At 50.2% G+C, this 24,721-nt stretch overlaps 9 protein-coding genes across 9 annotated transcripts; 5 read left to right on the top strand and 4 right to left on the bottom strand.

The window, feature by feature from the left end:
* Nucleotides 1-251: 251 nt before the first annotated feature.
* Nucleotides 252-6,166, top strand: BO88DRAFT_446910 (Pfs domain protein; the record flags this gene model as incomplete). The annotated part of the gene is made up of 6 exons (XM_025710320.1): nt 252-1,257; nt 1,324-1,829; nt 1,904-2,558; nt 2,607-2,775; nt 3,079-3,554; nt 3,615-6,166. 6 exons carry the CDS (start codon nt 252-254, stop codon nt 5,903-5,905), a joined length of 5,103 nt encoding a protein of 1,700 aa, XP_025558489.1. The 3' UTR covers nt 5,906-6,166.
* Nucleotides 6,167-6,594: 428 nt separating this feature from the next.
* Nucleotides 6,595-9,421, top strand: BO88DRAFT_350629 (FTFMHR domain-containing protein; the record flags this gene model as incomplete). The annotated part of the gene is made up of 7 exons (XM_025703508.1): nt 6,595-6,670; nt 6,719-6,773; nt 6,826-7,897; nt 7,944-8,066; nt 8,113-8,163; nt 8,211-8,335; nt 8,380-9,421. 7 exons carry the CDS (start codon nt 6,595-6,597, stop codon nt 9,419-9,421), a joined length of 2,544 nt encoding a protein of 847 aa, XP_025558490.1.
* An 18-nt stretch (nt 9,422-9,439) lies between these two features.
* BO88DRAFT_397078 (uncharacterized protein) lies at nt 9,440-10,737 on the bottom strand. Its single transcript, XM_025705263.1, has one exon. The coding sequence runs from the start codon at nt 10,288-10,290 to the stop codon at nt 9,532-9,534; it is 759 nt and encodes a 252-aa protein (XP_025558491.1). The 5' UTR covers nt 10,291-10,737; the 3' UTR covers nt 9,440-9,531.
* Nucleotides 10,738-10,939: 202 nt separating this feature from the next.
* Nucleotides 10,940-15,291, bottom strand: BO88DRAFT_397080 (putative GARP complex subunit (Sac2)). Its single transcript, XM_025705264.1, has 7 exons — nt 14,200-15,291; nt 13,854-14,148; nt 13,015-13,799; nt 12,492-12,640; nt 12,403-12,436; nt 12,199-12,324; nt 10,940-12,116 (listed from the first exon to the last, which is right to left on the bottom strand). Exons 1-7 carry the CDS (start codon nt 15,058-15,060, stop codon nt 11,124-11,126), a joined length of 3,243 nt encoding a protein of 1,080 aa, XP_025558492.1. The 5' UTR covers nt 15,061-15,291; the 3' UTR covers nt 10,940-11,123.
* Nucleotides 15,292-15,473: 182 nt separating this feature from the next.
* Nucleotides 15,474-16,416, top strand: BO88DRAFT_408349 (Eukaryotic translation initiation factor eIF-5A). The gene is made up of 3 exons (XM_025707686.1): nt 15,474-16,072; nt 16,131-16,263; nt 16,331-16,416. Exons 1-3 carry the CDS (start codon nt 15,857-15,859, stop codon nt 16,399-16,401), a joined length of 420 nt encoding a protein of 139 aa, XP_025558493.1. The 5' UTR covers nt 15,474-15,856; the 3' UTR covers nt 16,402-16,416.
* A 475-nt stretch (nt 16,417-16,891) lies between these two features.
* Nucleotides 16,892-19,162, top strand: BO88DRAFT_397087 (TFIIB-type zinc finger domain-containing protein). The gene is made up of 8 exons (XM_025705265.1): nt 16,892-17,090; nt 17,177-17,267; nt 17,368-17,477; nt 17,540-17,784; nt 17,841-17,946; nt 18,000-18,138; nt 18,190-18,576; nt 18,627-19,162. Exons 1-8 carry the CDS (start codon nt 16,986-16,988, stop codon nt 19,076-19,078), a joined length of 1,635 nt encoding a protein of 544 aa, XP_025558494.1. The 5' UTR covers nt 16,892-16,985; the 3' UTR covers nt 19,079-19,162.
* Nucleotides 19,163-19,487: 325 nt separating this feature from the next.
* On the top strand, nt 19,488-20,429 carry BO88DRAFT_160607 (ubiquitin-domain-containing protein). The gene is made up of 5 exons (XM_025701593.1): nt 19,488-19,538; nt 19,627-19,633; nt 19,760-19,890; nt 20,184-20,294; nt 20,406-20,429. Coding segments are annotated over exons 1-4 (198 nt in total). The 5' UTR covers nt 19,488-19,537; the 3' UTR covers nt 20,243-20,294; nt 20,406-20,429.
* Nucleotides 20,430-20,657: 228 nt separating this feature from the next.
* On the bottom strand, nt 20,658-22,164 carry BO88DRAFT_446915 (Yip1 family protein; the record flags this gene model as incomplete). The annotated part of the gene is made up of 4 exons (XM_025710321.1): nt 20,658-21,038; nt 21,116-21,821; nt 21,893-21,944; nt 22,003-22,164. The coding sequence occupies 4 exons, from the start codon at nt 22,162-22,164 to the stop codon at nt 20,948-20,950; spliced, it is 1,011 nt and encodes a 336-aa protein (XP_025558496.1). The 3' UTR covers nt 20,658-20,947.
* A 103-nt stretch (nt 22,165-22,267) lies between these two features.
* Nucleotides 22,268-24,071, bottom strand: BO88DRAFT_374214 (TBC domain-containing protein). Its single transcript, XM_025704296.1, has 3 exons — nt 23,511-24,071; nt 23,330-23,461; nt 22,268-23,277 (listed from the first exon to the last, which is right to left on the bottom strand). Exons 1-3 carry the CDS (start codon nt 23,758-23,760, stop codon nt 22,391-22,393), a joined length of 1,269 nt encoding a protein of 422 aa, XP_025558497.1. The 5' UTR covers nt 23,761-24,071; the 3' UTR covers nt 22,268-22,390.
* Between the last annotated feature and the right edge of the window lie 650 nt (nt 24,072-24,721).

Below are 24,721 nucleotides of genomic sequence, written 5' to 3' on the forward strand. Positions count from 1 at the left end.
TAAAGCTCAGCCTCGCCCTCAACCCCGCCCACTCTTACCCAAAGTGACAGCCATTCCACCACGTCTTCCGTTGTAGCCTCTTCTATGTCAAGAGTCGGATCATTGTACAGCCCATTCTCCTCCCCTTCTTATTACTACAATTCTATCTCCTAAGTGGGACTAGAAGAGGAGAGAGATAAACTGATCTCTATCCTTCCTGACTCTCTCCTCGCCTGTGCTTCGTGGTCTGACAGCCATCCGCCGTACAGAAGATGCCCAGAAACTCATCAAAAAGCGACGTGCACACTCTCCATCAACAGGGCCACAAAATAACCCCACGACACGATGAGTACACCGTTGGGTGGATATGCAACTTGCCCATGGAGATGACAGTTGCGTCAATGATGTTGGATGCAATACATTCAGCGTCGCCCATACCGCTAGATGATTCCAGTGGGTATATTCTTGGAAGGATCCGATATCACAACATCGTTATTGCTTGTTTACCAAATGAGCCGTATGACTCAACGACATTTGCAGTGCTTGAGAGGCAGGTATTCTCTAATTTTTCATCCATCCGCTTCTATCTTTCAGTTGGGACCGGTAGTGGCATACCAAGCAGCAAAGCAGATATTCGATTAGGCGATATTGTAGTGAGCCAGCCGAGAGGCAAATCTGGAGGTCTGATCAGGTACGATTTTGGTAGAGTATTGAGCAGGGACGAATTCTCGCGAACTGAATCGCTGAATCAAGTCCCTGAGATTCTGTCAGCTGCTCTAGCTGTCATTCAAGCAGATCATGACTTTAAAGGGCTTATGAGGGGTCATGTCGCCAAATATCTTTGCGACATGCAAGAGAAACTTCCTCCTGGCGCCGCTAAAAGGTTCGCGCGGCCAGATGAGGACTATCTATTCCAAGCTGATTATGAACATTTCGGATTCAATTCGTGTGCAGATTGCGATCGATCCAAGTTGATTTTACGACCTGATCGAGAGCACGAAGAGCCTGCCATCCACTATGGATCCATTGCAACTGGAAGTCGAGTGATGAAGCACGGCCAACTTCGAGATCGAATAGACCAGGAACTAGGAATACTTTGTTTTGATTCACAAGCCGCACGTCTCATGGATAACCTTCCATGTCTGGCTATTCGGGGCATCTGTGACTATGCCGACTCTCACAAAGACAAAGCATGGCAAGGATATGCAGCTGCTGCGGCAGCAGCCTATGCAAAGGAGCTTCTTTTGATTGTTCCAGCCCCAAAAAGAATACTTTCTGGTGAGATATTCCGGATCAAATCAAATCCTGTCTGATTGCGCTCATAATTGTCCTACCCACATGTAGCGTCTATATCCGTTCGTATGCTGTCTCCAATAGACCAAGCAAGAAGCGCGGATACGAGTGGATACAGCAGTCCAAAACCGGGATTGAGTCAACAAAGGGAAAGTACCCTCAATGGGCCGCCAACAGATTCTGGATACGCATCTATTACCCACCAGAAGATTTCAGGTCGAGATGAATACCGCACAGAACATGTTCAAGATGATCAAGGCATAGTGCCTGGCGAAGAGGGATTCCCTTCTCCTCCGGCGGCAGCTAGCCCGAGAAAAGCAAAAGACGACCACAGCGAAGACACTAAATCTATCTATACAACTGAGTCTAGCATTTCCCCTTCGGATAAGCAGATCTATATTTCCGAATTGGTCAATGATTTGTTCAGAAAAGCCCAGTATGATCAAGATACCCGAAACCTTCGGGAAAGAATTCACGGTGTTCTTCCTCAACTTCTGAAAGCTTTTGCAATGAAATTTGGTCAATTAGGCTCGACTCCGATACACAGGGATATCATGGTGTTCATCCGTCGACATAGAAAGTTAGTCTCTCCCCAAGACTTGGCATCCCCTCCATGTAGAAACTGATAAAGTGGCCTGACAGTGAAATTGCGAATGGGTTGAAAATGAAGTACCTAGAAGATCAGACTGAAATCTATGTGTCCACACATGACGACACCAAAATGGAATTAGGCGACCTCATGGCTCTCTGGGACCAACATCTAGAGGATGCAGGTGATGATCTTGCCGTTCCACAGTTCGACAGTGGGGCAGTGAATTCAGATGTTGACGAAGATATACCAATTGAAGATGGTGATGAAAATATCCCTGAACATACGAAATATTGGGACTTAATCACCGCCAGCCCAGTGTATGAATGGCTAATTGGAAGTCTTCGGAGGAAACTTCACCTGCACCCAGCAGAGCCAAATGTTCAAGATGTTATTCGCGACCGAATCCTGGAGATTCTCCCGTCATCCCGAAGAGTCAGTCGATATGACCAGCCAACAGTATATCAGGTAGTATTCCTTCTCAGTTGGGATCCCGCGTCTTTCATCGCAGAGCAGGAGTATGACCTAAGTGAAGAAGGCTTCCTTGGGAAGATTATCACAATTACAGGGTCCAGTCAGGATGCTCAAGCAATGACTTGCTTGCAATACCTTCAGCAAACATGGCATTCATATGGTGCCGATATCCTTGAGCTAGTCGAGGCTACACTGCGTAGTGAGCGTGACTATAAACACAGCTGTACGCTCTCCCCCCATTGGTACCCGCGGATGCTTATCATGTGTATAGGTACACTGCCAGACAATACACGACTCGCGGCTTGGACGAATGAAAAGGAGTTTCTAGTTGAAGTCACTGGCATAGAGAGCTCAATTACAGAGATCGGGGAACAACTTGCGTGGCTAGGCTCTGCTCTCCGTTCCTCGCCCCACGAATCTAGGATATTGTACTGCACACCGTTCATCAGCAGCGCCAGCCCTTCTCCAGAACCACCCCAGGCCAAAAAGCACGAGTCCCGTACTGGGACTCGTAAAGTGACGTCGCTATCTGCCGAACAGCTGGAGAGGAAGCGCGCCAACGATCGGGAAGCCCAAAGAACCATTCGTCAGATGACAAAGGAGCTCATTGAACGGCTGGAGCACCAAGTGGCCGAGTTGAAAGTCAAGGGGGAACACCGACGGAATGTGGCGTTGGAACAAGAGATTCGAGCGTTGAAGCATCAGCTCGCCCAGGATAGTAGACAGGAATATCCGGGTATGAGTGTTAAAGGTGCATCAAACCCAAATCCACAAGCAGCAGCTATCACGCGGGTATTATGCTGTATTGAATTCAAGTGTGAGGATCAGGAGCAAACGAGCTCATCGTCGCCCTTGGGACAATGCTGGCACCACTTGTTCCGAAACCCCACAGTGGTGATGGGCTTCCCAGTACCATACCGTTCCAGACAAAATACTGGCCTTGAAATCCCGCTCAACATTTTGGCGGGTCTAGCCCAAGCAACGCAGGTGGATGCCTTTAGTGATAAGCTATTCATCAAAGGATTTTCTAGCTTATTGATCCCGACGGAGTACATCCGAGATCAAGATCAGATGATGTGGCACCTGCGTTATAATGTGCATGGAGATCGCATTTCGTATCTGGATGGAATTGGGGCTCATGTCGGACACATCACACTAGTCGATATGGAGTCGAGCCGACATATCCTTGGTTGGTGTTCAGACGCGAAATTCTATGCCGGTATGTCATCGCATGGTTCTAGTGGTGAAAAGGGGGTTTTAAAAGCTGACTTGCCATAAGGAGCGGCAGATGCTAGTTATTCGATCAATCGGTCTTGGTTGGGGTCACCGTCCTCTCGCTGCAGCTTGAGCAACACATCGATCACGGCAGGCAGGCTAATCACAGGCGGTGACCCGGCAATGTATGGCAACAAAGACATACCATATCGACTAACTCGGGATGAGTACATTGAAAAGCTCTCGTGGATTGCCAGACAATACGTGGTAATGTGGGATGTGGGAGCCAAACGGGGGTGGTTGGTGAATGGGGCCTGCGCTCTATTGCACCTTCTTTTTGCTTCCCTACATTTCAACAAAACTGATCCACTCGGCTTTGCATTCCAGTTGGATCCTACCGACATCAAATTCCCAGAGAACACATTCGCCCCCAGATCTGCAATGGAGGTTTTGTTGAACCCAGATAACCTATGCCTGAAACTGTACAACGCGAAACAGAGCGAACCAAACGAGACAACGTTACCCCCAGTACGGATTCAACATAGAGTCGATCGTTTGTATAACATGCTCGAGAAGATCATGGACCATCAAGCAGAGATTATGGGGACAGACGGCGGAGCATCACGCAATATGGCTCGGGGAAACCTGGAAGGATGGGATTTCAAGGATTTGGCGACCCAGGAAGACCCATTGTGTCCTCGACTTTGTAAGTTGAGTATCAGAGGGAAGTGTTGGGTTGATTTTACCAGAGATATTCGAGCGTCAGTGCTTTTTGGGACGGGGTTTGGTGAGATTCTTCGCCCGGTTGATAACGAACAACTATGCCCATATTGGAGCAGATTACCAGAAGGTGAATCTTACCTTGCAGTCAGTGGGTATGATCTTGCGAATATTATCGACCGGTTCGGAAATCCACATAGTAAACCGATCCGACTGACCCGCAATTTGGTTTGGTGCAATTGCCTAGACAATGGTCGCCCAGCTTGCAGATGCATTGGACTCCCGGAGCAGACAGAACATTCCGAACTGGCACAAGTAATCCTGCCTTCACACTTCAGAAGGAGTATACCGAAGCACAATTCCGTCCGACCAAGCGGTTGGAGCCATGGCGCGATAGTATTTGGCTACAACAGAGACTTGCGATGGACCTGGAACGACACCGGTTACCCTGAACAGAAAGAGGTTCTGTCATGCTCAGATGATTCGGGGTCCGATTCAGACGGTGACTTTCACGACTCAGGACTTGGAACAAGCTTGGCTCCTGTCACTGCCCATGGTTCCAGGAGACTGTCATTGTCAAGGTCCCCGCCTGAAGGTATTACTCACGAGGATTACGAGGTAGGCATTGTGTGTGCGCTGTCGAAAGAACTTCTTGCCGTCCGCGCTTTGTTCGATTCAACCCATCCTGACCTCGAAAAAGACCGAAATGACCCTAATTGCTATTGTCTCGGACGGATGAAAGGGTTCAATGTGGTTGCTGCTGGTCTTCCATACGATGATTATGGCACGAATTCCGCCACGAATGTTGCTTCTCATTTGATCCGAACTTTCCCGCGAGTGAAGTTCTGCCTGGTCGTTGGAATCGGAGGAGGAGTACCTTCCACAAATCGGGACATACGGCTTGGTGATGTCGTCGTCGGTACCGGGGTGCTACAAGGTGATATGGGGAAATGGATCCAGAACTCCGAGTTTAAGATGACGGCGCAGAAACAACAACCACCACCCTATTTACGAGCAGTCATTACGAAAATCCAGTCCAATGGCTTCATTTCCTTCGAGTCCGCTTTGAACCCGCTCCTTGACGATCTTGATCTGATTGCCTCAATGCAACCGAAATACTTATACCCAGGCGCAGACAAAGACATGCTATTCGACGCAGGTGACGTGCACGTTGAGACGGAACCAAATTGTGACAAGTGCATCGGCAGCCGACGTCCAAGGACTCGACAGCATGACGGCCCAAGCGTTTTCTACGGTCTTATCGCATCTGGTAATCAGCTCGTTCGAGATGCAAGATACCGAGACCGCTTGGGCCAGGAAAATGTGATCTGTGTTGAGATGGAGGCGGCAGGAGTCATGAGAACTACTACCGACTGCCTTGTCATTCGGGGCATATGCGATTATGCCGACTCACATAAGAACGATCAGTGGCAGGAGTATGCCGCTGCCTCAGCGGCTGCTTACGCCAAATTTTTCCTGTCTCATATGCGCGAAAGCGCTCATGAGTTCGCCGTCCGAGTTCCATCACGGTTAGAAGCTCCGACGGGGTCAGTACACTTGCAGAAGGAGAAGCGGGCTGCATCATGTGCTGTCTATGACCAGCATGTGGAGCTCAAGAGATCTCGACGATACTGAATTCTATTTCAGTGCTGATTGACGTCGATCTAGACGAGCTCGAGATGTCGCCATGATCCAAGGAACAATCAGAGGTGATAATGCCAGAATACTACGGTTCTACGTGTTTTAAATGGCAGCAAGACGAACATTTGGGGTTTTCAATAGAGACTCCTATCATTAAGGGGGAATTTTCTTCGAGCCTCCGTTTCAACTCGTTGCTGGTCATGCAACCTTTCAAAGTCTATCTGATGCCTCTTAGCTGGAGGTGTCTTTGAGTAGGTTAGCGCAATAGGATTACATCTCACCAGGTTATTGAAAGTAATCTTCCACAAAGGGTTTCTGATACAATGCTTCATGAACCCTTAACAACTTCCACTGACAATGCAATACGAGCGATTGCCCCAGAATTCCCAGATGCAATGACTAACAATAATCGGGTGTCTCTCATTGGCTGCACTGTGTATCAATCTGGTATCCGTACGGCTACCCCACGGCTCCGGCAGTTCGGCACCCACGCCTTACCCGATCGGGGCTGAAGCCAGACCGGGGCTGCAGGTAGCCGCTTATGTTTGTGATGCACTCCCCTCACATCACCGTTCTTCTTCTTCTTCTTCTAAGAAAAGTCGAGTGCCGGCCACATCATGTCCAGCTAGTTATTGACCGCTTAATTCTTCCTTTCTAATGCCCAAAGCCTCAAGGATACCATTATGGTGTTGCGAAAGTGCACCATATGCGATCGACGGTTCAAGAAAACGGAACATTTCAAGCGCCATGAACGCTCACGTAAGTTTACCGACCTGCATATGGTTGCATCCTGCTGACGACTAGTAGATACCAAGGAGAAGCCCTATGAATGTAGTGTCTGTCATAAGCGGTTTTCAAGAAGGTATTGAAGCTGTGGACTATCTTCACTCCTGCACGTGCTAACACTGTCGCAGCGATGTCCTAAGCCGCCATGCCAGGGGTCATAATCAACCAGCTGCCAATGCAGCGGTTGGACCAGGTGCTGGTATTCCTGCCGCACCTACCAATCAAGCTCCTGCTCATCTACCATCAACTATGACAGCGGGTATTCAGAACTACGTCCTTGGTATGGGTGCGGAGAGTGCTCGCCCGCTCCAGCATGGTTCGTCGGCACCTCACAATTTTACAATGTCCGCGGCTCTCGATCAGCAGTCGACTTCCTTGGACTTTCTTGCCAACGTATCTGCTCATCAACCTCGCACTGAACCAGTAGCTAATCAGATCATGGCAAATGAGCATCAAGGTTACCTTGGCTGGAATGACGTGCCTGTTCCGGACCAGCAATGCTACAGAGGGACAGTTCTTGATCCATTGCATAACGACATACTGCAATTCTGGCTGGAGCCGCAAGGGGACTCGATCTCACAGCAAGGATCTATCGACCTCAGGGGGAATTCTAATCTCGGCATTTTAGGGGAGACCGTTGCTTCTTCAGAGCAACCACGACCATCTATTGATAGCATGAGCTTGAGCTCTGGAAGTAGTATTCCAACTGAACGGTTTGCCCGTGTTCAGCGCTATTGGCTTGCTCCATCCAACAACACTGGGCGGCTCATGAACAGCTTATGGCATGATGTAGCCTACAGCGAACAGGACAATGTGTTCGCTTTCAGGCCAACCCACTCTTCCAGCGCCCCGTCGGGTTACCTGCAGGGGTCGAGGTACGGCGTCGATGAAGAGTGCAGGCAGCGTCTTTACACAATGTTCAACCAGAGCCAAGGTCAATCTCAGATGCGTTCTTCTGAGGTTACTGCAGTCTCGCCCTTTACCCAACCACATCGCAATTCCAATTTTCCTCCTGCGGAAGTTCTGGATATGGCACTAGATCTGTTCTTCCGCGACTTTCACCCACTGGTGCCGTTTATCCACATCCCAACATTCTCTGCAAAAGACGCCCGTCCATCCTTGATCTATGCCATGTGTCTCATTGGCATGGTCTTGTTGGGAACCAAAGGCACGTTAAGCTTCGTTGTCAACAACTTCTCGGTATGATCAGGTCTTATGCGCAGTGTGCGTTGCTAATATGCTCTAGTCCATGCTTGGAAGTATTACAGCAGAATTAGCCAAGTGTTCAGTTGGAGTCGAGGGTTCTTTGTCCACCGTGTCCACTTTTGCAGCTGCATTTCTGTTTCTGAATTTGGCTGCCATGACAGGAGTAAGTTTTAATTGAGAAAGAACTTGAGTTATGCTAATTTCTGTAGGAAAAGGAACATCTTGAAAAGTGCCAAATGCTCTATGTTAATCTCATATCGGTATGCCATTCAATCAGAACCATAGAATACGGCTGACACACTTATAGATCGCACAGCGGCACGGACTCTTCGCAGCTAGGGAAGGGCAGGTGCTTGACACGCACCTGTTCGAAGCCGTCCCTAATACTGAGACTCGGTGGAAAGCCTGGAGCAAGGTAGAATCAGTAAAACGGTGAGTTGAACAATCATTCAGAAAAGCATTTGCTGACATCACAGGCTTATAACTGGACTACTGCTGCTCGACTCTTGGTACTCATCGTTCATGTCTTCGAGTCCGATTATCGTGCCAGACTCTGTTCAGCTGATACTGCCGTGTGATGAAGCGCTCTTTCGAGCTACATCTTCCACGCGCTGGATGCAGCTAAGCGGTAGCGACAAAGTCAGCTTGATGCCTACGATACTAATGCCATCGGAGAATGTCGACATTCCCACACTTCGCAGCCCGATAGATGATTTCTGCATGTATGCAGTTCTAGCAATGGTTCAGTCGAGGCTTTCAGAAGCATACTATCGACTTCTTTCGAATCGTGCCAGCTATCCCTTCGCCCCGTGCAACACATATGCCATGGACGGCCGTGCAAGATGCCTGCCATCTCTTCAGCTCCAGCTGACAAGCAAATATGGCGACTTGCTAGACCGGCTGAACCCCAACGCGGCCGTCATGTGGCACAATATGTGCATGACGCTGACAGCAGACACCCAAATCTTCGACATGGCAGCTGGCCGTTCAGGCCCGGGCCCTGCCCGAAAAGCGCTCGATGATATCGCGGCATGGTCACAAACACCGGCTGCCAGACGAGCTTGCTTGCATGCAGCACACATCTACCGAGCCATGACGAATAGGAAGGCATCAGACCATACAATGTTTCATTCTGTATTCTCCCTCTTCTACGCGGCGCTGGTGCTGGGTCTTTACGTCTTCATGGTGCCAAATACCTCTGAGATGCAGCAGGGTGGAGATTCCATCGAGCTTTTTGATGATATTGATTGGCAGAAGGTGGGCACTGAGGGGTTCACCAGCTATATGGAGCCTCGAGAAGGCCATCCTTTTCCGCCGTCTGAAGAACCAGCGTTGAATTTTGTTCGAAACGGCGGCACGATATACCTACGCGGTGTTCCCATCCAGGGAGGCTATCAAGCAGCGCGCCGCATTCTACTCGACTACGCAGGACTGCTAAAGGATACAGGGAAATGGAGCGTACGAAAGTTTTCGTATGTGCTGCATATCATGAGCGATGTGCTAATGGATGTGGAATGACCACTACACCAGAACTGAAGCCATCAACTGCGTTACGATCTCATTTATGAATACGACAGCATGTATACCAATCTATGTACAAAATAATAACCCATAAATGGGGTTTTGAATTATACCCACGACCGATTCCTGACCCTCTCATTCAACATCTCCAATTCCTCCTTCGACGCAACCACCCCCATGATTCCTTTCCCAGCACCGGCATCACCCTGCCCACCATCACCATAATCCTTCCTCTCCCCCGCCAACACAACCCTCAACCCATCATCCCCATTCCCATCCCCAGCTTCATTATTCAAATTCCTCCCCCTCGCAAACCACAACCCCTCCCCATCTTCCTTCTCACTCTTCACCTTCACAACACCCCCATCCTCAACCTCTTCCACAACTGCCCTCTCCCCAGCACTACTGCCCCCCTCAGACGCCGTCTCCTCCTCACTCTCCCCCGTATACTTCGCCACACTGATCCCATTACACCTGGCATTCGGCATATGCAACACGTCATGCAGTACAAGGGTATTCGTGCGTGGGTCGTCCGGTGCCCGTTGCACCCGGAGCTGCACTGTTCCTACGCCTAGTACCCGCTGGTTCGCGATCTTGCATGGTGCTCGTCGGTAGCTGCTGAATGAAGAGCGGTTCTTGGCGATGTGTGTGTTGCTTTGTCGGGGGAGGAGGAGCCAGGTGAAGCAGCGGTTGCTGTTACTGCTTTTGGATGAGGATGAAGAGGCGGGGGTGGGGTGTTGGCGTCGGCGTCGGTTTGGACGTGAACGTTGTTTCTTGGTTTGGGCGTGGTTGGGGATGGTGTAGGGGTGGTAGGGGTTGTAGGAGGTGTGTGGGTGGTGATGTGGTTGGTGTAGATGGGTGGTCATTTTGGATGGAGTAGATAGTATATAGTAGGTAGATAGCAGTAGATGTAGTACTTGATAGAAAATGAAGTATAAGTAAAGAGAGAAGTATAAAATATAAACCAAAGAAAGTAGTCAGTCCAGTATTTCACGTAGTAAAGCAAAGCATGATAATATAGATCGAACTACAAAATAACCCAAGGAAGAATATCATATCATATAAGTACTGTACTCAGAGTATCGAACACGCGTAACCGTCGATCCAAGTCCGGGTCTGGACTTTTGACCTTGAGTTGGATGGGGGATCTGCTGGCAAAAGGCGTGGCAAACTGGAACCCAACCCGCCCTTCCGTATCGGGTAATTCCTCGCTGATTGTTCCTTCTAGATTTCCTTCATATGCCCATCATTCTACTATATTTGACTAAATTAGAAACATATTGTGATCCGTCAGTCCAGGTACACTCTTCTCCCTGGAAACAAAAATATTTCTTTCTTAACAAAACAGTGGAAAAGATGCTATGTCTGAAGGGTATGTATCTATCTGCCACAAGTCTTGACGTAGCCGATGGCGAAGCTTAATCAGATGTGGAGTCCTACGCGTTGCCCTTGATGGAGTTCCAACCATGCTAAGCCTGCGGAACAAGACTTTCATCGACCTTGGTTATGTGAGGTCTTTTGTTCGATGATGGACTGCCAAGTTCGCCTTGTAGGCTTGTCTAGACTGTTGTGTGGTATTCTTTGTCTGCGTGTTTCACCCATGCTCCACTCCGATATACAAACTATGTATATTCTCCGTAGTGGTATGTACGCAACCCAAGTCTGCCTCTACTATATACATCAAAGTAGTAGTAACTGTCTAAGCATACAAAATATCCCTTACCCTCTCTCCAATAGCCAAAGAACTCGTCAACCCAGGACTCTCAATGCCCAACAAATTCACAAATCCAGGAAACCCTTCCTCCTCCTGAATCACAAAGTCCTGAAACCCTTTCCCCGTATTCACCGCCCCTCCCTTCCCCAACTTAGGCCGGATCCCACAATAATCCAAAGCGATCGCCTCAACATCCACATTAGGCAAATACGCCCTAATCTCCGGCAACGCCTGCTGCAACCTCGCCGGACTCGGCCTCAAATCACTCGGATCCTCCACCCACTCGACATCCGGCCCAAACCGGATCCTGCCGCCCATATCAAGGGTCAAATGGGTCCCCAGCCCGCCCGTCCCCGGCAACGTAGTCGGATACACCAGCACCGAGGTCTTCGGCGTGGAAGCCGAGTAAGAGAAATACGTCCCCTTGGCGAAATAAGCTTTTCGATGCCGCTCAGCCGGCATCACCATGTTATTGATCGCACATGCCCCATTGCCTGCACTGTTAATCACCGTCTCCGCCGTGATGGTCGTCTCGCTCCCGTCCGCTGACACAGCGCTTATCCGGTATCCGCCGCCCTCACTAGCAGGGAGGGGTTCAATGCCCGTCACTTGCGTCATGAACGCGCAGTCTCCGCCGCGGTCTTCGAAATCCCCTTGTAGATAGGTCATTAGGGAATGACTGTCGATGATGCCGGTTGTCGGGCTCTCCACGATGCCAGCCAGGGCCCGCACTTCCGGTTCGCGCCGCTGTGCTTCTTCCTGGCCGAGGATGCGCGTGGGGACGCCGATGCGTTTGGCGTGCTCGTGCACGCGCAGACATGCTTCCCATTGTTCTGGGGTTTGGGCGACAATCCATTTCTTGGTGTTGCGGTGCGGGATGTTGTGTTGGGCGCAGAGTGCGTACAGGAGCTCTTTGCCCTTGATGCAGAGGGAGGTTTTGAGGGTGTCGGCGCCGTAGTAGAGGCCTGCGTGGATGACCTATTTCCGAAGGAATTGCTTAGCATTATAATGTCTTTTGAGAAAAGAATTGTATAGGCGTAATTGGGATCTGGAATGCTACCTCTGAATTGCGACTACTCGTCTCCGTACCCGGAGCGTCATGTCTCTCGAGTAGAATCGTCGATGTGCCCTCTTTCATGGCTAGTTGGCGCGCAACTGCCAGTCCGACGACGCCTGCGCCTATAACCTTGACAGTGATGTGTTAGATTGCTGTTTGTGTTTGTTGCAAGAACGTAGATAGATGGTGTTGGTAGGGATTGGTTACCGCATGTGTGACGTCGGCCCTGGAGGCGGCGGTGCTGGAGAAGGCACACCGCGATAGAAGGCGGCCGTTGGGAATGGAACGGAGAATACGAGTGGCCATTGGGGTTGTGTGACTCCGTGGGATCATTTAGACAATGCCTGCATTGTACGGGGGTGGGTTGTCGGGGTGAGGAGAAGCATTTGAGTGGTGGTTGTTCCCCACGACGGGCGGAGTCGGCGTCGGTGCCGATGCCGATAAGCTCTGTTATTATCGTTATCTTCGGGGATGTTCCTGGCCCGATACTTGGTTGGTGAAGATTGGAACATGGATTTCGTATGCTGAATCAGGGGTATCTGATTTAAATACTTTATGTTCTAATTATATGGGGCGGTCGCTTCTATGGATCATATTATCGTACAGTAGACTATTTGGGCGTGCCATCTAAGGCTATAATATATACAGTGGCAGCATCAGACCAACCCAGCGGGTCTACCGAGGAATATCTATCGATTAGCCACGCTTGCCTACGTTCTTGAGCATATCTTCCAAGTGCTGTTTCTGTTCGGTGGCTAATTTGCCATGGGTATCCTGCATCGGTCAGCACCAGCATTCGCAGCGGAATAATCGACTTACACTAATAATAGCCAGAACAAGTGAGTAATTATTGTAAAGAAACCTCTCCCTCCGTTTGGCGTCGCCGCCAATCCGGCTAAGCTTTGCTAGTAGATTGTCAAACTCTGTGGTCAATCGGCCCAGACTATTGGCCACTGGCTCGTCATCCCCGGCTTCACTGCTCAGCACCAAAATGCCGTGCAGGAGTTGTCCAAAACGCTGAGTGAGAAAATGAGGTGCGGATGACTTGTTGAGGTCGTCTCCTCCCGCAAGAGACAATGCGGAGACCGCACTACGGCCGGTGTTCGCTGCTACCCGTTTTAGGGACTCGCACTGCGTGTCCATAATGACTTGGAACCGAGGCCACAATTGCATGTTGGTTCCGTTGACATAGGAGTCGGCCACCGGTACCTTGCGCCGCTGCAATTCGAAAGCGGCTTGCTGGTTCAATCGCACGCAGATCAGAACTCCGAGCGCATCCGTAGTCTGCTCAATCAGGTGCTTGGTCAGGGCCTGCCCAAGGGTGAAGACTGGTTCGAAGATCTCAACGGCCTTGCGAGATATCTGTTGGAAGCCCAATGTGGAGAACATCTCGGTCATGAACGAGTATTCGGCGGAAACATTATCTAGGAGAGCAAGGTTGAAGTTTCGGAAAGGGACTTCAAGCCCGTGGAAAGCATTGTCCTCCTCTGCCAAGTAGGAAGATATTGCCATTTGATTACCTGCCCTAAGTATGTCGACTCTCCTGCCGAGAGAGAAGGGGTCGTGCGCCGCAGAACCAGCTCGGCCGCCGGGAACAATATTACCTGTGCCAGTCAGTATCAGTCAGACCATGCACTGAGCAGCAAGCCCAAACACACCTGTTTTATGTGAGGATGGATCCCCTCCTAATACCTCATTCCGATCGCTCAGATAGACCTTGATCTTTTCGAGTGCTTGGTGATATCTTGTGAAATGGGACAGGTAATACCATCGCATCGTATTGATGTAGGCCTGGGTGATTTCTCCCGTGAGGGTCGGGTGGGCTCGTGATATGTAGCCGTATAAGTCCTTAAACTTGACCAGTCGCTGCTGCTGGATGATCTGTGCATTGATGTTCGGAGATCGCAGGGCTCGAATTTGAGATACCAGGTAGTCCCGGATCCGCTCCACTGCCTGCATATCTGTCAGTCAATCTGTAAAGTAAATTTATATCGGAAGCAGTACCTTCTTCTTGATATCACCCAGCAGAGGCCGCACATCTTCGATAGATTTGCTACTATTGGTGCCTGAGGCCTTGGCTTCGATGCTAGCCGTCCGGGTCTCGATCTCGTTCAGGGCCTTGACCCAGTTCTCATCAATAGGTCCCTCCGCCACTAATCGGACGGTCTTCGGAGACAAGCTGATTTCCTCCACAGCAGGTCCAAGCAGCTGTTCAACATTCCGTCGATTCTCTAGCATCGCATTCAGCTGTATTGAACGAGATTGCAAACTCTCTATTTCTGCTGATACAGCTCCCAATTCATTCTGAAAGTCATTCAAGTACATTTCAACTGACTTGGAGACATCATCGCAGCCAGTGATTGCCGAGTGCAGGTCCTGGAATTTGTCCCTTTCCTTCTCGAACTGCTGGATGGTCTGGGCGCCGACATCACTTTGCCATGCTCTTCTAGGTTGTTCTTCTTCCGCGATAAAGTCTTCCAGGCTGAGTCCATGGAAATCAATGTCCTCCACAAGCTCCGAGGGTTTCACTTCCGCGACGGACGCTGGAGAGCTGTCTCTTGTTTTGCCTTGTTTTCCAATGATCCCATTCAAAACCTCGAGCGGATCAGCAACTTCGGATGGGCGTGATCTTGTAGCACTTGGCTTTGGCGAGGAACCTTCACGCGCAGTCGCGGAGAGGGATGTAGACGAGTCGTTCGGAGTCGACAGGAGAGACAACGCCGAACCTTGGCGACTGGAAGCGGGGCGATTGTTCTGAGTCGGAGCCAAGCGAGATGAGGTCCTTCGAGGCAAGGGAGAGCTGCTGCGACTATCGAGTTGGGGACCGGAAGGCGTCGCATGACCCGAAATGCGGTCTAGCCACATCTTGGGAGGCCGACACGGAGAAGCGTGCGGATAGCGGAGAGCTCCCCGAGTTCATCAGGGGTGAGGTGGAGAGGTGAGGGAAGTTCTCCCAGAACACAGGTGGGTACTGGGAGATATTATACGGCAGCGTACATTCGGTGAGACGGAGGCAAAGACCGAGACCAGGCTGATACTTATCGACGGGAATATAAAGAGTAGATAGCTACTAAGTATTACCATAGTGGTTAGGAGTATACGTGGAATAGCAGGCCGAGATGCTACGGTAAACTGCAGCAACCGCGGACGTGGTTTGTCCGAGACTAGACCGGACTGGGACTAGCGACCACAAAACCCCGCCACAACCAGTGCCTTTTTTTCGCAGTCCATTTGTCGATTTCTTTTCGCCTGTGTCCCCCTCTGCGTCCTTCCTTCGCTTTTTTCTCTTCCTTTTCCTCTAATCCCTCCTCAATTCCAACATCCTCCTCACCTCTCCCTTTCACTTTTTACCTCATACCCCCTAAAATCCATCACCATGGCTGACGAGGTAGGTGCTAACTCTCCTTCTGCGAACTTCCCGGTCTACTCAGTTGCGGCCTATCTTCGTCCTGCTTGCTCGGTTGGGTTGGGTGTCTTCGGGGCCTCGCATCTCGATCGCTGCCCCCCACCCAACCCCCCTCGTTCCTGCAGACATTGCATATTTCGCTACACTCTTGGACCATCCTCTATCGTCTTGATCATGGGCTAGTTCGCTAATCTTCACACTCAATAGCACGAGACCTTCGAGTCCGCCGATGCCGGCGCCTCGGCCACCTACCCCATGCAGTGCTCTGCCCTGCGCAAGAACGGTCACGTTGTCATCAAGGGCCGCCCCTGCAAGATCGTTGAGATGTCCACCTCCAAGACTGGCAAGCACGGTCACGCCAAGGTCCACATCGTTGCCATCGATATCTTCACCCAGAAGAAGCTCGAGGATCTGTCCCCCTCCACCCACAACATGGATGTCCCCAACGTCTACCGCAAGGAATACCAGCTCGTGAGTAGTTTGGAACATGTACGGTCTTGATGAACTTGACACGCTAACACGGCTATAGCTTGACGTTACTGACGACGACTTCCTTTCCCTGATGGACGAGGCCGGTAACACCAAGGACGACGTCAAGGTTCCCGAGGGTGAGGTTGGCGACCGTATCCGCCGCATGTTCCACGACGAGGAGAAGGACTGCAGTGAGTAACACCCGTTCATTCTGAATTAGTGGCTGTTGGCATGATTACTGACGAATTTCCTTTCCAGACGTCACCATCCTGTCCTCCATGGGCGAGCAGGTCTGCATGGATGTCAAGGAGGCTCCCAAGGGCAACTAAATTATTGTGTCTATGGACCGTTAACTGCTCTGTCATCCATGGTGTATTTGAAGAGCCTCGCTCGGCTTTGCCCTTGGTCAGGTGGATGATACGGCCTTTTGGGCAGCTGCGGCGCCACGTACTCTTATATCCGTCTGTTTAGCCTTGGGTATACGCTGAGCTGGCCATGATGGTCACGTTAATTTGGCAGCATAAATCCTGCCTTGTCAGAGAAACAGTTCTTGAGTTCAGCACTTTCACGATAGTTTGACGAATAAAAAATTAACTACCTTTCTCCCAACCTATCATGTCCAAATGTCATTCGTAGAGAAAAAAGCAGCGTACCAGTGTAGATCCGATATTCTGAGACACGCGTGCATGAAACCTACGGAAACAATGAAGAAGCAACCTTATCGCAAGGATTAAAGGCTACGCAGTGGGCGATAAGGCGCATGCGGATATTACTTTTTCGGGGTCCTGCATCAACGGTAGAAAAATCTGACTGGTAACAATCTCTGGTAGCTGCGCTGACCCGCTCCGGAAGACCCAGGCCTTCTGTTCCTCCACAACCTTCGGACAAGGAAGAATGAAGAGCGCTGCCCTGGATGGAGTACATCACCCGAGGGGTTTGCGGGCAGGAAGGGTGCCGTGAACGACGGTATTATCTGGATAATGGCCTCTGGTTCTGCAGGCGGGGTCATCAACAAGAGGTCTGATCTTCCCCCCCTCTCTCCCGCCCCTCACTCATTCTACGCACGCGACCGATCAGCCCACTCATTTACCATTTGTCGCGTAGGGACGTCAAGTCGAAGAGGATCCCGAAGACTTTAACACGCAAGGCCGGACAAGTCGCGTAAAGAAGGCTGCAGCGGAGAAGTCTCAAAAGAGTAAGAGAGCCTCCAACCTACCGTAACTACAACCACCACCATCATACTACCATCATGGTTTGGAGGTGACGCGCTCTCCACATCGGCTAATATCAGGCAGCATACCGGGGACGCCAGGCCTATAGTCTATTTCTGCAAGTCTACCAATTGATCCTGTGGAAGCAATGTCACGCGCTGGTCCATCACCGCGGCTTTCCGTCCGAGTTGGAGGTATGCATGACATAGCCCCCTTGGGGAAACCACTAATGAACGGCTCACTGATGCACGCATAGTCTGTTGTTCGCGATCTTTGGGCGCTCCGATTGGAGACGTACGCCGAAAAGATTAATGATCCTTCAGAGCAGGATGAGGAGCCTGAGTTCTTCAGCTCGCAGGTAACCTCAGGGCTGGATGGATCCGACGACACCAGGTTCAGAGGAAGGCAGGCTACATGGCCTCGCCTTATTGACAGCATTGCTTTGTGCTATCTAGGCGCCCTTTTAATGAGGCTTCCAGTGGGTGTTGGGGATTTCTATGGGTGAGTAGTCAAGTATAAACCACTTTGGATCTTGCAAGGGCTAAGTGAATGTTTAGAATGGTAATGCGTGGTGATGTTCCTTTCATCAGGATTGTTAAGATTATCCCTCGAGATATGAGGGATAAACTGCCACAAGAGTTCATTTCGATACTTGAGACCACGGTGAGTGCCTATGATGAGTCAGGAAGAAATGGTCGTGTCTGACAACATGATAGAGGCTACTCCAAGCCGAGCACCTTCATGGCGCTGTCTCAGACCTTCTGCTGCTTTATCATAACAAATTCAACATGCAATTTCCATCTTTGAACTGGCCAGTCTTGTTATATAAATATGTCAAGAGACTTGCGCTTCCTCGTATGCGACGCCCCCTTCTTCAATCATTCCTATTCGTTAACCTACTTGCAGTGGATATTCACCCGGCTGCAAAGAAGTTGCAGCATCTTCTAGGGTTCGACTTTGAATACCCTACAAGCATATCTGGAAGGAGAAGGCCACTCCAACTGCCCGAGCTGCAACTAGTCGCTCTGGTTGTCATCACCACCAAGCTTCTGTTCCCGTTTGACGATGTTGAAAGATATCCCGCGACGGTTGAAGAGCCCACAGTGCAAGTAATCGACTGGAATCTTTGGTCTCAGATACAGAGGCATTATGACAATCGAGAGACGCCTGCGGGTCAGCTTGGCAAGGGAAAGGAGATATTGGTGACTGAGAGAGACGTCTTCAGCATGACGCCATCCGAGCTCGACGACTATATGAATTGGTACGAGAATAGCTGGCTTGATCCAAGTAAAGGTATGAGTTATGCCACATTTTCCCCTCCTCAGTGCTAATCAATGTTCCAGTATCAAATCCCCTCGCAGATCTCTTTCCGACAGGTCCAAGTGCTGGAGAAAGCCAGACCACAGCTCTTACTCCAGACGTAACAGATGAGGAAGCTCTTGATGAATTGATCAAGGCGTCCACCAGCCAATTGAGATCAAGACAGGTCATTGCAGATAATGACCTGGAAACTCCACGGCCGGGATGCTCCTACACGCGGTATCGAACCGAATCTGACCTTCCGGATACTGCGAGGTCCTTCTACGAGACAGCTGCCAAGGTAGCCGGTGTTTCCCTATCTACATTGATTAGGGCTGTATCACAGGCAGAAAATAAAATCAACCGGTGGCTTGAAGAAAAGCGGCGGGTTGAGTACTTTGGATCGATGGGCATGGAATTCACTCGGGACTCTAGTGCGGATCCAGACAATGACGAAGAGGGCATGTCTGAGCTGGAGGATGGTGATCTAAGTTGAGCTTGGCGATCATATATACTAGGGACATGAGCCAATTGGGTCCCGTCTTTGAAGTAGTATAAAAGTATCAAAAATAGAAACATCCTATACTGTTAGTCCTCAAGGTTATAATTTCCCTGCAAATCAAAATTACTTGAGGGAAGGCTGATTTGCATCATTGAACACTGATGTCGGGTCGAGCATCATAAAAGCATAACCATAACGCGGACCGCGGACCACGGGCCACGGACAGCCTCCAACGTATGGATGATGCTAAATGGATGATGTAAAAGTAGTAAGTAGTCTACGGACTAATTATGGAGACTGCGGAGAGGCCCCGAACGCGGCCGGACTGCCCTAAACCCTGATCACGTGCGGTCCGTTCCACCTTTGCTAAGCGAGAAATCGTGAAATTGACATCGCCTCATCCGACCGACCTTGTCAGCCGATCGTCAGCCAGCAACAACGAAAACCGCAGCCAGTACGTATACCCTTTTCGTTCGTGAATGCGAAATGCGTGTTCTCTGGAAGTCGCAAGCTAACATGTCGTTTTTTCCGCGTCTCTGCAGTGCAGATGTAGGTCATTCCAAGATTCCCTGGCAACCACCCGTCGAATCCCAGCCCGAAATCCGAAAGATGGCACGAATATATCATCGAGAAATGAAACAAGGAAACTGACCCAGGCTTCTTTCCGATCAATAGTTTCGTCAAGACCCTCACGGGTAAGACCATTACCCTCGACGTCGAGTCGAGCGACACCATCGACAACGTCAAGACCAAGATCCAGGACAAGGAGGGTATCCCCCCGGATCAGCAGCGTCTTATCTTCGCTGGTAAGCAGCTTGAGGATGGCCGCACCCTGAGCGACTACAACATCCAGAAGGTATGAAATGAATCGGTTCCGCGAAATATCTTATACGTCGGTTTCGTCTGCTCGGATAGTCGGTTACGAACATGATGCGATTCGGGTCGGTGGGGGCGACACAACACGCAACTAGGTTTTGAGGAGGGGGAATAGTTTCATCGACACGGTCGCATTCATGGACGTTCCACGACTATCGGCATTCGACGCGACACCAATCATTCGGAATATAGTTTGACTGACGGGTTATCTTCTCGACTATAGGAGTCCACCCTTCACCTGGTCCTCCGTCTGCGTGGTGGTATCATCGAGCCCTCCCTTAAGGCTCTTGCCTCCAAGTACAACTGCGAGAAGTCCATCTGCCGCAAGTGCTACGTACGTCCATCCATCCATCCATATTACTTCTTACCCCTCGACTCGATCCCGCCCCTCTTTTGAGTCCCGGCTAGCGGAAAATCCCCCCACTGACATTGATAACCCGATTAGGCCCGCCTTCCCCCCCGTGCCACCAACTGCCGCAAGAAGAAGTGTGGTCACACCAACCAGCTCCGCCCCAAGAAGAAGCTCAAATAGACGATTATCTTATTACGGTTTTTCTGCGTTGCTGGGGAAAAGTGCTGCTGGGGTTACGATACGATTGCAACGTGGGAGATTTTCTACATGGCGTTGGAATGATGAATCATTACTTATAGCCGAAGTCAAATGTCTATAGTTGACTCCTCGGGAAGAAGTTGCAATCAAAGCACAACCTGTAAAATTCAAAAAACCTCTCGTCGCATTCTTAGTAGATACACATGCACACATGCAGCACGGCTTGGCGGGAAGGAAAACGTTCAACAGACAAAACGGCGGGAACGATATCAGAAATAACACTTGAGAACATAAACCAGCAAGTCGACACATGATATGACATGACATAATGCTGCCGGAGCAAATGTCATGGTCCCCCAGGGGAAAGACAGCAACTGATCAATATAACATCCGGAGGAAACCACACCGATACCAACACCGACATCTAGCACCTTTTTCTACCAACCACCAAACATCCGTCGCTTGTCGTCGTCGTGGTCATCATCGTCATCGTGGTCCTTGTTCTTCTTCGAAACGGGGCTTCCATGTCTGCACATAAGACCATATTAGTCACAATTCCTCACAGTAGAATAACACACCAGAGTAGGGGCCAGAAAACCACTTACGCAAAGAACAAGATCTTAATCGCCAACGCAAACCCAGCGTGCAGGACAATGACCAAAATCAGCAAGATCTTACTAGCCTTCGCATCCGTAGCACTAAGGACCGGGTACAGATTGCGCAGGAGGAAGAAGACCGTCCACCCGAAGCCAACACCCACCAGAGCCCAATTCAACGCCGTCAAAGGACTCCAGCTAACCAGTGCGACGGCAATCCAAACCAGGTTCGAGTATCCATAGAGCGCCCACGACTCAACCAAGTCAGCGCTGGAGCTGCCGAACCACTTCAGCGCACCCCACAGCGCAATGGGGATGATGCCCGTGTATCCGTAAACCAAGCCTGCGGCGCCGGATAGCAAGGTGAAATCGTATTCGAAGTGCTCGTCGTCATTGTTGGAGAGCCATTGCGAGATGGTACCGGTTAAGAAAAGGATGACGACGACGGTGGTTGCGATCCAGAAGGGGCCGTAGAGGTCCGGGTTTCCTTCTAGGACGTCGAGGAAGTTGCTGCGCGGATAGAGGGCTGCGACACAGCGACGGAGGACTTCGTTCGTGTCTACGTCGAAGAATTGCGAGTAGTAGTGGATTGACCACCAGTTGAGCTTGGAGGGGGTGCCGCCGGGGGATCGGTCACGGCCGCGCGATGAACCGCCGCCGAGGAAGGGGGCAGAGTCTTGTTGGGCTTTGGCGTTGCGTTGGTCGTTTTCAAAGTCTGAAAAGAACGGTGTGAGTATGTGTGCATTGGGATGAGGTGGTGGTTGTGCTCAAGGCCAGCTAGCTTACTGGAACGGTGGAATTCGAGGTCTTCTTGGAGGTCGGTATGGCCGAGATCGCCCTAGAAATTGATGTTAGTATACTGCGATCGGAGATGGGAACTATTGTTGGAGACTTACCTCGGCGTCAACGTCCACTACCACATCATAGCCCTGGTTCGCCATCTTGGGCAGCTCACGTTCGTTTTCAAGCGTAGTTGTTAAGCTCTCGGTTCCTGGGAGATGCGGGAATGCAAGAGTACACCTCAGCGGCTGCCGGGAAAGCCACGCACTAGCCACCATGTGGAGACTTTCCATCTATTCAACACGGGCTGACGCGGGCTGTGTTTCGCATTTTGTGCGTCCGCCTCTACTGTCTATTCTGTGTGCTAAGGCTGTTCTCTGTCTCGTAAAACTAATTTTCTCCTTATTAGTATGTTTTTTGCTTTGTCTTTAATATTTGTACATAAAAGCCCAAGCCTTATTATTGAACCGGTCCCTTTTTGTTTTTCCCAATGGTCACATAAGATTAAAGATAGCCTCGGGCCTGCAAAGCCCCATGGAACCTACTGACATACGCCCATATCGTATTGTCAAATCCCCTCTTCTTGATCCAGAATGACATAGCACCAATGAACATCGTCACAGCCACAGAGCCGATTGTTCGTCTGTGATTCCACAAGAAAGTAACGGTCTTCTCCTTCCGCTCCTCCCAACGTAGATGCCGTACTTGCTTCGCGAAGAGGTCGACTGTTTCATCGGGTCCTTGGATCCTAACGAGATCCCTTGAAGATTTCAGCACACTGCACTCTGGAATGCGCTTCCAGGCTCCGAATGGTAGGCTTTCCGGCGGGTGAGCTTCGAAAAGCTGCATCGCGCGGGATATCAAACCCTCAAGATCCAAGGGATTTGGAAGCTTGGATAGGGTAAAATGCAGCATATCGGTTTCATCGACTGAGAATTCAAGCAATTCTTTCTTGCGGGAGAGGATGATTGCCGCAAAGAGGTATATGGAGACTACTGGTTCCTGGGCCAGCAGGAAATCGAAAAGGCGTGCAATGTCGCTATATTCTTGGATGTCGTGAGAGTACATCGTCAAAGTTGCGGCGAGTGCAAAGAATGGTTTGATTTCGGCGAGGTGACATCGTAATGCAGGGTCTGCCTTCTCAATGATCGCAGGGATCAGCTCTAGATGTTTCAGCGCTGGCGAAAGGGACGGCAACATGTAATCTCTTATCCGAAGAAGAGATATTTGTGCAACAGCAGCAGCGCTATTTTGTCCACCGAGCACTAGTAGTAGGACTTGAACGATATCATGGTAGCCCTGGAAGTAGCAGAGCATGGGAAAGCACCGCAGGACTTGTTTGATCAGCCTGGAGAGCTCATCCTTTTTGATAGAGAGCTCCTGGTCAGAGCCTGGTCAAGTTAGACACCACCAATCGCCATAATAACTGAATGGATGACTTACAATCAGGGTAGTAGACGAATGACCTGTTCACATCAAGCTGAACTTGTTCTTCGTCGATATGTGCAGGTCGATGTTCCCATCCCGTGAAATCGAAATTGGGTCCTCGTCGATCACACTGTAGAAGAATAGGCCCTTGTCGGACGTCAGATAATGTATATATTTGGTATAAGGTAGCGCTCACAGGCTGTTCGCCGGACATCATCATTGAGGAAGCCACCTTCTGAGGTAGCGTATGAGACTAATGCATCAATATCCCGCAAGTCGCATGCTTGGCGAATGGCCGTTTCTTTTTCGGCTCTGAGATTTTCGAGCTCCGCATTCTTGAGTTTCTCTGACTCTAGGGCCTCGGCCTCGGCGGCGGTCTTCTGCTCTGTTTCCAGATTTGTCTCCGTGATGTGCTCTGGTTCGTTATTCTCAGATGGCTGATCCATCGTTGCGGCGGGCAGTATACTCCAAAGAAATTGTCTGTAAAAACCTGCGTATTCCCAATTATGGTCAAATGAAACAACTCGACGATATGATTTTTATTTGTATCCCGATGTATAGCGTTAACAATGAGTGGTCTATACTTGGATGCAACGGATGAACGGGCCACTCGCCAGATCAGAGCTTGCGTTTGGGGATCTCAAAATCCGGTTATGGAATCCAGTCCAGCTATGGCTTCTCCAGATTCACCGACAGGACCGCAATCCAGGCAACAAAATATCTATGGGATAGCATAGGCGATATGCAAAGCCGGAGGTGATTGCGGCCATGGCCAAACCCAAAACGGACGCGTGGCCGCCTCAGGCCACACATCAGGTCTGTGTCCCGTGATCTGTGATTTGCTTGGTTTGATCTGTATCGCCGACCGCCCGAACGAGCAGGCGAGGCTTTGATGATCGATCCACTGCCCCTCCAGACTTCCTACATGGCTGGCTGAGGTCTTCACGAGTCCCGGAGTCACTGTCGATTAATTCGCAGGAAACTTAAAACTGTTTCATTCGAAACTAATTCTGCTGGTTCACAAAGATAGCTGCAGACAATGCTGCAAACTCATAGTGGGCCGATGGCATCATACTAAAACCAAACATATTCAATTGAACCTTCCCGCGAACCGCTTGGGTTCCACTGCTGGCCATCGTGTTTAATTCGACATACTACTTCCCCGCTGTCTATGTCCCATGAACGCGTTTCATTGTCAAACACGAGCTTCTGGACAACCAAATGGTGTTTGTGTGATTTGAGAAGCCATCTCAGTACTTATCGCTAGCACCACCGCAAGCGTTTTCATAAGATATCACTGGAGTGTAAGTCCCAAATCCGTTGTCCTGTGACAAGTCTTCCACAAATTATATTTTGCTAACGCTCCAACTAGGTTTCTGTTTTGCATAGCGGTGTCTGAATCTACAG

This window comes from Aspergillus vadensis (assembly GCF_003184925.1).
Source record: "Aspergillus vadensis CBS 113365 unplaced genomic scaffold BO88scaffold_29, whole genome shotgun sequence".
Taxonomy (NCBI): Eukaryota; Fungi; Ascomycota; class Eurotiomycetes; order Eurotiales; family Aspergillaceae; genus Aspergillus; species Aspergillus vadensis.

Coding starts and splice junctions, on each gene's coding strand:
- BO88DRAFT_397078 (XM_025705263.1), bottom strand. CDS start 10,290: ATGACCACCCATCTACACCAACCACATCACCACCCACACACCTCCTAC.
- BO88DRAFT_397087 (XM_025705265.1), top strand. CDS start 16,986: ATGGAGTACATCACCCGAGGGGTTTGCGGGCAGGAAGGGTGCCGTGAA. Junction 17,785..17,840: donor GGTGTTGGGGATTTCTATGG/GTGAGTAGTCAA, acceptor GTGAATGTTTAG/AATGGTAATGCGTGGTGATG. Junction 18,577..18,626: donor CTGGCTTGATCCAAGTAAAG/GTATGAGTTATG, acceptor TCAATGTTCCAG/TATCAAATCCCCTCGCAGAT.
- BO88DRAFT_397080 (XM_025705264.1), bottom strand. CDS start 15,060: ATGTGGCTAGACCGCATTTCGGGTCATGCGACGCCTTCCGGTCCCCAA. Junction 13,800..13,853: donor TCCATCCTCACATAAAACAG/GTGTGTTTGGGC, acceptor TGACTGGCACAG/GTAATATTGTTCCCGGCGGC. Junction 12,325..12,402: donor GGGCCGACGTCACACATGCG/GTAACCAATCCC, acceptor ATCACTGTCAAG/GTTATAGGCGCAGGCGTCGT.
- BO88DRAFT_408349 (XM_025707686.1), top strand. CDS start 15,857: ATGCAGTGCTCTGCCCTGCGCAAGAACGGTCACGTTGTCATCAAGGGC. Junction 16,073..16,130: donor ACCGCAAGGAATACCAGCTC/GTGAGTAGTTTG, acceptor ACACGGCTATAG/CTTGACGTTACTGACGACGA. Junction 16,264..16,330: donor CGACGAGGAGAAGGACTGCA/GTGAGTAACACC, acceptor TTTCCTTTCCAG/ACGTCACCATCCTGTCCTCC.
- BO88DRAFT_374214 (XM_025704296.1), bottom strand. CDS start 23,760: ATGGATCAGCCATCTGAGAATAACGAACCAGAGCACATCACGGAGACA. Junction 23,462..23,510: donor TGATGTCCGGCGAACAGCCT/GTGAGCGCTACC, acceptor ACGTCCGACAAG/GGCCTATTCTTCTACAGTGT. Junction 23,278..23,329: donor ATTCGTCTACTACCCTGATT/GTAAGTCATCCA, acceptor TAACTTGACCAG/GCTCTGACCAGGAGCTCTCT.
- BO88DRAFT_160607 (XM_025701593.1), top strand. Junction 19,891..20,183: donor GCAGCGTCTTATCTTCGCTG/GTAAGCAGCTTG, acceptor TCTCGACTATAG/GAGTCCACCCTTCACCTGGT.